The sequence below is a fragment of the Pneumocystis carinii genome (assembly GCF_001477545.1).
Source record: "Pneumocystis carinii B80 chromosome Unknown supercont1.5, whole genome shotgun sequence".
Lineage (NCBI taxonomy): Eukaryota > Fungi > Ascomycota > Pneumocystomycetes > Pneumocystales > Pneumocystaceae > Pneumocystis > Pneumocystis carinii.
The window spans coordinates 390,926-401,241 of record NW_017264717.1 but is presented as its reverse complement, the minus strand read 5'-3'; the positions used below and the strand labels follow the sequence as shown (position 1 = coordinate 401,241).

General features: G+C 26.7%; 4 protein-coding genes across 4 annotated transcripts; 1 reads left to right on the top strand and 3 right to left on the bottom strand.

Annotated features, from left to right (window-relative positions):
* Positions 1-50: 50 nt before the first annotated feature.
* T552_04108 (hypothetical protein) lies at positions 51-1,326 on the bottom strand (the record flags this gene model as incomplete). The annotated part of the gene is made up of 3 exons (XM_018372159.1): positions 51-734; positions 782-1,088; positions 1,130-1,326. 3 exons carry the CDS (start codon positions 1,324-1,326, stop codon positions 69-71), a joined length of 1,170 nt encoding a protein of 389 aa, XP_018226554.1. The 3' UTR covers positions 51-68.
* A 135-nt stretch (positions 1,327-1,461) lies between these two features.
* On the bottom strand, positions 1,462-2,921 carry T552_01315 (hypothetical protein). The gene is made up of 4 exons (XM_018369903.1): positions 2,877-2,921; positions 2,337-2,469; positions 1,692-2,293; positions 1,462-1,644 (listed from the first exon to the last, which is right to left on the bottom strand). Exons 1-4 carry the CDS (start codon positions 2,877-2,879, stop codon positions 1,507-1,509), a joined length of 876 nt encoding a protein of 291 aa, XP_018226553.1. The 5' UTR covers positions 2,880-2,921; the 3' UTR covers positions 1,462-1,506.
* Positions 2,922-3,308: 387 nt separating this feature from the next.
* On the top strand, positions 3,309-6,814 carry T552_01314 (hypothetical protein). Its single transcript, XM_018369902.1, has 9 exons — positions 3,309-3,330; positions 3,378-3,846; positions 3,893-3,956; positions 4,000-5,007; positions 5,052-5,841; positions 5,895-6,046; positions 6,087-6,241; positions 6,285-6,518; positions 6,563-6,814. The coding sequence occupies exons 2-9, from the start codon at positions 3,402-3,404 to the stop codon at positions 6,766-6,768; spliced, it is 3,054 nt and encodes a 1,017-aa protein (XP_018226552.1). The 5' UTR covers positions 3,309-3,330; positions 3,378-3,401; the 3' UTR covers positions 6,769-6,814.
* A 301-nt stretch (positions 6,815-7,115) lies between these two features.
* T552_01313 (ATP-dependent RNA helicase HAS1) lies at positions 7,116-9,176 on the bottom strand. Its single transcript, XM_018369901.1, has 7 exons — positions 8,719-9,176; positions 8,335-8,652; positions 7,987-8,288; positions 7,777-7,938; positions 7,575-7,730; positions 7,393-7,533; positions 7,116-7,347 (listed from the first exon to the last, which is right to left on the bottom strand). Exons 1-7 carry the CDS (start codon positions 9,128-9,130, stop codon positions 7,162-7,164), a joined length of 1,677 nt encoding a protein of 558 aa, XP_018226551.1. The 5' UTR covers positions 9,131-9,176; the 3' UTR covers positions 7,116-7,161.
* Positions 9,177-10,316: the final 1,140 nt, after the last annotated feature.

The following is a 10,316-nucleotide window of genomic DNA, read 5'->3' as shown; positions in this document are numbered from 1 at the left end:
TCTTGAAGGTTCAATGATTAGTTATATATAATATAAACATAATATAATTAATAAAAAAAAAAAACCTATTATGATAAAACCACTTCTCTCCTGAGTTTTCTTCTACGCCAATCCTTATGATTCAAATTAAAAGATAAATTTTCTGAATTACTATCGTCTACTTTCCAAAAACTATTTTTTTCAAATTTGTAGCCTTCTGGGGGATAAATACAATTTATAGATCCAGTAATAGAAGAATCATCATATAAAAGTTCCCTCAATCCTTCTTCTGCAGGTGTAGATGTTTTGTTAGGTGGTACTGCATAAGGATTTGATGAATAATAAATAAGTTTCTCATTTTTTTGATCTGTTTTTAATTCAAATTCAAATATCTCCACAAAAACAGCTTTTTTCTGAATTTCTGGTGCTATATAATTATAATTTATCCAATTGTGTATATAATCAAAGTTAAAAAATAAATTTGATTCAAGATGTAGTTTATTTTTTTTATATTCTTCAATTAAAGTCCTGATAGCTTTTTGCACATTAGTATTTATAGATAAAACTGAAATCCATCCAAACAATAGAAATATTAAGCGCAAAGAAATCCAATGAGAAAATATCATAAGAAATAGAGATATAATAATACAAAAAAGAAAAACAGTCGAACTTAATTTATCATCATTAAAACTAGTGTATTTTAAAAGAAACCCATAAACTAAATCATAAAATTGTGTATATTCTGACATAGAATTCTTTTATATTTAATATATTATTAAAAATATTATTAATATTCAATTACCTGAATATTTCTTATATTAAGAGTAAAATCCTTTGCCTCTGATGATTTCCCATTTGTATTAGATTTCTTAGATGCTGTAATATCTTTATTATTTAATGAAATAATATCTGAATAAGGATCTGGATAGCGAGTCTCATAAGATGGTAAAAGAAACCCAAATATAAGTACTGCAGATGGTATCATAACAATAAGAAATGGGTTCATACATATTAACGTGTAAATACATAAAAATGAGAAAGTTTTATAGGGATTTTCCCAATGAAATATTGATGTTAGATTATCTTTAATTTGAAACAAGATTCCAATTCTAAACTATTAATATATATTAATATTAACTCATTTTATTACCTAGAAGATATCTTTTTAAAATTCTGTGTCAAGATATGTAGAGAAAATGGTGCTACATATGAATCATCATCATCAAAAGGTATTTGAGGAGAGGAATTAGGATCTCCCTTAGGAGAACTTGGAGCAAGAGATGATGTTATTGCTGATACAAATACATCTTGAACAGTAACAGGTTGTTTGGGGTGTTTATCGGTCATTTTTGAGAATTCATTTAAATTCTAAAAAAATATAAACAATTATATATTTTTAAGATTATATATATATAATATATAGTATAAAATATATAATATAATATATACTATATATTATATACTATATAAATAAAGTATAATATATACTAAAATGTCAAATTGAAAAAAAAAGAGAAAAAATATGTTTTAACATCTATTTTCTAATTTTTCTCGAATTTTTTGACGTTTTTCATTACTTGAAGTTTTAGGCTTCTTAAATACACTGAAATCCTTCTTATAATCTCTTGTCTTTTTTGTAGGAACAAAATTAGGATCTTCTCGAATCTAATAAAGATTAATTAAATATATTAAAATTAGAAATAAAAAAAAACCCTGCGATGTGCATCAGCGTAGATATCTTCAAGTTGATCGCAATCAATTCCATCAGAAATTAAACCGGAAAACTGTTTCTTATATCTTTCTTCATCATCTTCCATGAGCATACTCATATATTCAGAAACGTGACCTCCAAAAATATATTTTCGAAGAACTTCCGAATCTAATTCTTTAGTTTCAATATCATATCCTGGAAAACGATTTTGGGAATGAGGAATATTAATTCCTCCATCGCTAGCGCCTTTTAATGCAGCAAAAACCCTACTTCCTGTTGATGTTCGCTTTAAACCAACATCCAAAAAGACTTTAAAAGGACGAGGACAATCGTCAATAGGTTCGGTTATTGACATTGTTCCATCAGGATCTACTACGCCTTCATATTTATCTGCAAGACCCAGCTTAGTTAAAGCTCTTCTAGCAACTAATAATCCAGTTGCATATGCAGCTGGCCAATTTGTTAATCCATGTTTAATACCATATCTCGGCAATTCATGAGAATACGCTGCTGCAAAAACAAAATCCCCCTGAACCTTTGCATAAATAATTTGACACATAATATCCTTATTGGAAAATCGCACAACAAGACGATATTTAGGTGCTATTTTTTTTTTAAAAAAAAATACATAAAATATATAACCCACTATTATATTTGTTCTTATCTTGCATAATAAGCCTCTTGCGTGCATAATAGTCTGTTTTTCCCTCACGCCGTCTACGATATTTTGTCTGAAATCGCTTAAAATACGCCTTGTTTTTAACCTGCTTCGTAAAAGCCTATATATAAGCCACTCTGAATATATATTTATATATTAAATAATCATCTCTATATAATAAAAAAAATAGACTCTTCTTTCTCCTAATATATAACAATTAGTACTTGAAAAAATCTTATATTAATTTAAGAAAACGTCAGATAGGAGCGAAAGACTTTTTGATGGTGTAAACCCTCCTCATAAATACAAATATGTATTTTTGGCCGAACTATGCTTTAAATACGCATCATTCGCTTTTTTTCTTAAATTTATTCCTTTTTTTACCTTTTTTTTAGAATTCATTTATTATTTACCTAAAATACTGAAAAATTATCCTTTTTTTAAGAAAAAAAAAGAAATCCACTTAAAATTTTAACAATTTTACTGTTTTTTATAATAATTTAGATGATTATTTAACCTTTTTCTTACCATTTTTTTAGAAAATATTAACCTCACTGAAAATCTTGACCGACAATTTTTATGTTCTAGGTATTAACCCTAACCCATTTAATATACCATAAAGAATAGTAAATGAATGATTTTTAAAATAAAGATTTATAAAAATGATTCTATAAAACCATATCCTTTTGTTTTTTCTGTTTTTTTCCTGTTTTTCTGTTTTTTTCTGTTTTTTTTTCGAATTTTTAAATGATTATTTCTATATGATTTTTTTCATCATTTATACATATTTTATATGATTTATTCCAAATACTAAACTAAAATACTCCTTTAGATGCATTTTTTACTCTGTTCTTTCCACATTCTAAATCTCCTATTTATCTTGCTCAATCCTCTCTCTACTGTCGTCGCGTTGTTTACCAACGTTAAAAAAATTAATTCAAGCTTATAGGCTAAAAAAGCAGGGAACAAGATGATTATATGGGTATTTTAATAGGATAATATTAATTTTATATTTACTTAGTTTTTTAGAGGTTTTTTTCCGGTTTAAATTGAATGGATACATCATTAGAACATTTGAATGAATGGGATTTAGAATGTTGCACTTTATATAGATATAATAAGGGAGAAATAAGGGTGAAAGAAGGGCCAGGACATAGTATTTTAAGGATGGAAGATATTGGTGAAGAGATAGGGGATTTAAGTTCAGAAAAAGAGGGAAAAGAAGGGTCGTTTAAGGAGGAGATATTTGAGTTTTCATCAAAGGAAGAGAGTAGTTCATGTTCAGATGAGTTTTTATTTGAAAAGTATTTGAATAAGAGTGATGAAAGAGGTGTGAATGAAAGCGAGGAGAGTTATAGTTTAATAAATTTTGGAATGGAGAGTATTTTGGAAAATGAGGGTCTAAAGAAGGAAGAGAAGTTAGAAGATGAATCGAATTCTAGTTCATTTTTTTTTTCGTCACTTATTGATTATTATTGTGTGAAAAATGAGAATAAAGGTTATATTTTATGATATGTAAAGGAAGTTACTGAAAAGATCTAAAGATAATATTTTTGCAGAAGAAATGGAATTTTTGGATGAATATATTGGAGAAATTGATAAAGAAATGTTTGTTTTTATTGTAATGTTTTTTATTTTCTGATGAAAATAGTTTAAAATGCGGTACAACATCGATTTTGAATGAAACTAATAAGTCTTTTTCTAAGAGTAATAATGAGCATTGTTTAGAAAATCCTAGTAGAAATATTTCAGATTCTTTAAGAAGTTCATCGAATTCTAGCATAAATTTTAAGAAAACGACTAATTCTGAATTTACTCAATTAACTGAAATTCCTACTTCTTTTTGCCAAACAGTAACACCATTGAGTGATAAAGCAAATATTTCTCTTCAGCCAAAAAGTTCTAAAACATCTATATCTCCGAAATCTAGCAATTTTATTTTAGGAGTATCTGGTTTGGGTTCTAAAACAATATCTCCTACGGAACTTCGATCTATTAAAAATACATGTGGATTATCTTCGAATTTTGTAGGTAATGGCGCTTCATGCACATATGCAAAAGGTCTACCAACAAGGTTGTCACTAATAACTCAAGATATGGCTGCGTTAGATGATTCTATCCCCCCTGTACCTCCTATACCTGAAGGTATTTCTGATTATCAATATTCTAATATAGGAATATCGAAAACTGTGGATAAAATATCTCAAAAATCCGGGGATACTCAAAGAAATAATGTCAATGATTTCTATACATTATCAAAAAAAAAATCAAGTATCAAACAAGAAAAATCTCAAGATGATGTTAAAGTTGTTAATATCTCTCCATCAAATCCGAATATTTTTTCAAGTTCGACATCTAGTAAAATTGATTTAATTGCTTCTGAAAGTAAAAGCCAAGATATCTCTAGAGCTTCTTCAAAAACTTTTTCTTCATCGTCTTTTTTACCTAAGTTTGGTTTTAAAAAGAATAAAGGCGTGAAAAAATTTCATATTACTTCTACACAAGTTCCTATTTGTTCTGAAAACTTAAAATTATGCTTTTCTGATGATCATTCTCACTCAAACCATACTAATTCTAACAAAAATGCATATAAAGGACAATCGTCTTTGTATTCTGATTCTAAGTATGTTGGTGTTCCAAAAAATCTTCAAATTAAAAGGTTATATAATTCGATTTTTTAAATCTTTTTTAATTTTATATTAGTTTTTTTCCCAAATTAAAACCAAGTTTTGAGTGTTTAAGTAGAAAAAAGTCAAAAATTAGTAATCCGGATTCTCTTTTAAAATTAGATATATCAAAAATATCTCCAGCATCTAATTCGTTAGATGAAGTACATAAGATACCTTCTAAAAATAAAGAGAATATTCCATCTAATGAAAATATTTATTGTTCATCAAAGCTGTGCTCTGTTAGTCAGCGTTTATATAATAATGAATCAAATAGGGATTTATTGCAATCAAATTTTGGCTCTAATAAGTTACATATTGATGATAGTGATATAATAAAAGATGAATTAAATAGATTGAGACTTAAAAGACAGAGGATTCAGGAAAATAGGAAACCATCGGATTATCTATCTGATGATAAAAAATCTTCAAGATTAGGAGTACAAAGGAAACTTATAAATTTTGATGATATTAAATTATTTCATCATTTATTAACTTTTTACGAGATAGGAGAAATCAACGATTATATGGGGTCTATCTATTTTATTGGTCGGCCAGGAATAAAGAAAAGAGAATTTTCAACTTCTGGTGATAATGATCTTGGGTATGATGATTCTAGAGGGGATTATATTATTGTTATAGGTGATCATATTGCATATCGTTATGAGATTTATAGTATTCTTGGAAAAGGAAGTTTTGGTCAGGTTATTAAGTGTTTTGATTATAAAATAGGACAAATAGTTGCTATCAAAATTATTCGAAATAAAAAGAGATTTCACGCCCAAGCGTTAATTGAGACGAAAATACTTAGAAAATTATCGGAATGGGTAGACATTGATTGTACAATATATAGTGTATATTTATAATTAAAGTATCTTAGGATCCTAATGATGATTATTCTTTTATAAAATATATTGACCATTTTTATTTTCGCGATCATTTGTGTATTGTTATGGAGTTGTTGGATATAAATTTATATGAGTTAATAAGAATAAATGATTTTAGAGGGTTTTCTCTTCCATTAATTAGATGGTTTGATATTTTTCGTAAAAAATTATTCTTATAATCTTAGTTTTGCAAAACAATTGCTTCAAAATTTGGTTTTTTTGAAAAAGCATGGTATTATTCATTGTGATTTAAAGCCGGAAAACATTTTATTATCTCATGAAATTAAGCCTAATATTAAAGTAATTGATTTTGGGAGTAGTTGTTTTGAGAATGAAAGAGGTAGTATTTAAGTATGTTCAGAATATTGATTTATTATATTTAGTTTATACATATATACAATCTAGGTTTTATAGATCTCCTGAGGTTATTTTAGGTCTAAATTATGGAATGTCAATTGATATGTGGAGTTTGGGTTGTATTTTAGCAGAATTATATACTGGATATCCTATATTTCCTGGAGAAGATGAGCAAGAACAACTCGCATGTATAATAGAAGTTCTTGGTATTCCTGGAAATTATTTAATTGAAAAAAGTTCTAGGAGAATGTTATTTTTTGGTAGATTTGATATGTTTATTTGAGAGTGTTATTTATTGATTTAGATTCTTCTGGAAACCCTCGTTTTACTGTTTCTTCTAAAGGAAGAAGAAGATATCCTTCTTCTAAGACACTTTCTCAAATAATGAAATGCAATCATACATATTTTCTTGATTTTTTATCTAAATGTTTATTATGGGATCCAGAATATCGTTTAACACCAGAAAAGGCACTTGAACATGAATTTGTGACAAAAATTGAAAACATTTGATATGATTTGGCAAAACATTTTTATATGTTTTTTTTTTGGATGATTTTATGTTGGTTTCTTGAGTATAGGCATTGCAATAAATCACTATCATTTCTTGTAGGAATATTATAATTCTATGATTTTTGATTTTCTGAAATGATGTATTTATAAATTATAAACTTTTAGTTTTGTATATTAGGTTTTTATGTGTATTAGTACTAATTAATATTGTTTAATTTTTTATAAATACTGGAGCAATGCATTTAGTTTACTTTTAAGATACCATCATTAAAATATTTTACAGTATAATTTCTTAATACCTAAATATTAAATATCAAAAACTAATTTTTATGAAAATATTTACTGAATTAGTGATCCACGTTTATATACTAAGATTATATTATAATAAATAATTTATCTACTCCATGTATTTTTTCCATTTTCTGTGCTATTGTGTATAAGACTGGTTTTCTGTTTTTTAAAATGTTCATTTCTAGAACTATCATGGCTTCTCTTAAGATTTTTAGAATATTTACGACTAGATTTGCTTCCACTGCCAATATTAATGTTTACAGAAGGGGGTGTAGCAAATCCAAAGCTCTAAAGTAATTAATATATTCATATTTGAATAAAATAATAGTTTACTTTTGCTACTTTAGCAAGATCAAGATTATTAACATCGAATATTGATTTTAAAGCATATGACGCATATGCTTGCAAATAACTCCTATATCCATCTTTTGCTGATTTATTTAAATAATAATTTTTTGAAATTAACTTTTCTAACTAAAAAAAATTAAATTAATTTTTTAATAAAATAATAGAACCTGAGATTGAATATTTGCCAATCTACTGAATTCATATTCATTTAAAGAAACTTTTGCTGCTTTAAGGTATCTTAAAAAGCCCAATTCACTAGGTACAAGAAACATAAGACTTTTCCCTTTTGCTTCAGTCCCTCTAGCGGTTCGTCCAACACGATGCTATATTATATATTATTCTTTAATTAAAAATAAAGATAAAAATTACAATGTAGTCTCGTGGATCATCTGGAGGATCATATTGAACAATCCAATCCACTGCAGGAATATCTAAACCTCTTGCAGCTACATCTGTACATATAAGAGTCCCTTGTTTTGCATTAGAAAATTCAAAAAACGTATTTGTTCTTTTTTGCTGTTTTTGTTTTCCCTAGAATAAGTTTAAAAAAGAGCTGACTAATTTGTTAATAGGAAATACATGAAGATCCAAAACAGGAATATCAATATAATTTAACAATTCAGAGTGATATTTTACAGAATTACAACTCGAGAAAAAAACGATAATTTTCTTTTTAAGATTACGTTTAAGAAAAGTAAAAAGGAGCAAAAAGCGCTTATCACTATCACAAACAACATAACCCTGTTCAAGTCCATCTACTGTTGATTTTTTTTTATCTGAATCCACATTGATATAAAGAGGACCAGGTCGCAAAGATATTCTAGCAAGATCTTCAACTTTTGTCGTTTGAGTTGCAGAAAATAGCATGGACTGTCTGTTTTCTTTTAACGTTATATAATATATATATATATATGTATGCATGTATACCATTAGGAAGTATTTTAATAATTTGACGCATTTCGTCTTCAAATCCAATTTCAAGAATACGATCAGCTTCATCAATAATAAGTGCTTTTAAATTTCTATAAACGAAGCCTTTTGTATTTTGTAAATGATCTAAAAGTCTTCCTGGTGTTGCTACTAAAAGGTTAACACCTTTTTCTAATTTTTCTGCTTCTGCTCGTCTATTTGCTCCACCAATAACAACTCCAAACGTTTGAGTATGATGTTCTAAGAGTTCCTTAGCAACACCAAATATTTGCAATGCAAGTTCACGTGTAGGCGATATTATAATAATTCCTGTGCCTAGAAAAAAGGTTAGATAATAAATAATAAAAGTAATAAATTCCCATAAATTAAAAGTGCACATACCATTTCTTGGCTTAAATTTTAAAGAATATAGAATTTCAATAGCAGGAATCAAAAATGCCAATGTTTTTCCACTTCCTGTTTTTGCTGCTCCCAAGACATCCTTTCCTGACATTAGAATAGGTATTGTACGTGCTTGAACTTCTGTCATTTTTGAAAATCCCATGTTTTGCAGGGCTTTTTCTGTAGGTTTAGAAAGTGAAAGATCTGAAAATAAAACTGGTTTATCTTTAGCTGAAGTAGCAGATAAAGGATTTTCTAAAGAAGTATTTTTATTCTGATCTTCATTTTCCCCTGTTTCCGATATAATATTTGATTTTTTCTCTTTTTTTCGAGTTTTGAGTACTTCTTTCAATTTATTCTTATCTATTAAGTCATTTTCACCGCTTTTTTTTTCCTGTAAATCTAATGTCATTTCCTGATTTATAGATGCTCTTTAATTTAAAAAAAAATCCTTTTTTTCAAAGAATACACATTTTTTTAAAAAAATATAACATGATATTTAGATTTTGATGCTAAACGTGCGATTAATTTTGAAAACTTAATCACATTATAAAATTAAGATATTCAGATGATAATAAACAGAGGAATATTAGATAAAATAAACATCATATTCTAGATATTTAATTATTGCATATAATATCCATATATAACGCATATAATCCAATAAATATATTTTAGCAGATATATGATTCATTAATTCGCTTTGGAAACTAAAAATAAGGCGCTTTATATTATTTTCTTCCGTGGAGGTTATTTATATAAAAAGAATTGGTCGTTTAGGGGGATTTTTCCTTTTTATACGGTTTTATAACGTGAAATGACATGGTTATAGAATTTAATGATATAATTTTATAAATTATACAGGGATTATTCTATAAAAATACGCGTTTTACTTGGTTATTTATAAGACACTGGAATCTATGCTGTTTTATGTATAAATCATATGCATTGATATACATTAATGTCTATCTATATATTAGTATAGAATATATATCCATAGATAATATGATTTAACAGGATGTATGCGTAAAAATATTAATGTATCTTTATAGTAGTTATATATATATATGTTAATTTAAACTACATATCTATATTTCTATCTATCAAATTCATCATATTTACATGAATTGATCATTCTTATACACTATATATATATTCTATTCATTTTCAATATTGAATCCATCGAATATATATATATCAATCGTATATCTGTACTTGTATACTCAATTGCATATTTAATATGGATATATTAAATATATGATTCTCATAAATACTTTTATATATTAAATATATTGATTTCTGGTTTATTTGCCTCTTATTCATGTATATTATATATTTTACTTTAATTACGCGTTCATCGTTTCACTATTGGAATTTATATATAATACGATTAGATTTTTCCTTAAATACCTTTTTTTGGACATAAGAATTCAATTGCGCCAATTGTTAATTAGTAGAGAAAAGAGGTTGGAGACGATCATTAGAGGTATAAATGCTATTTTTTATGAAGAAATTACTCATTTTTTGACAGTATTTATTAGTGGAATTTTTGAAAAAGTAATTATCTCGTTTTTTTGAAATTTTTTGTGGAAAAGACT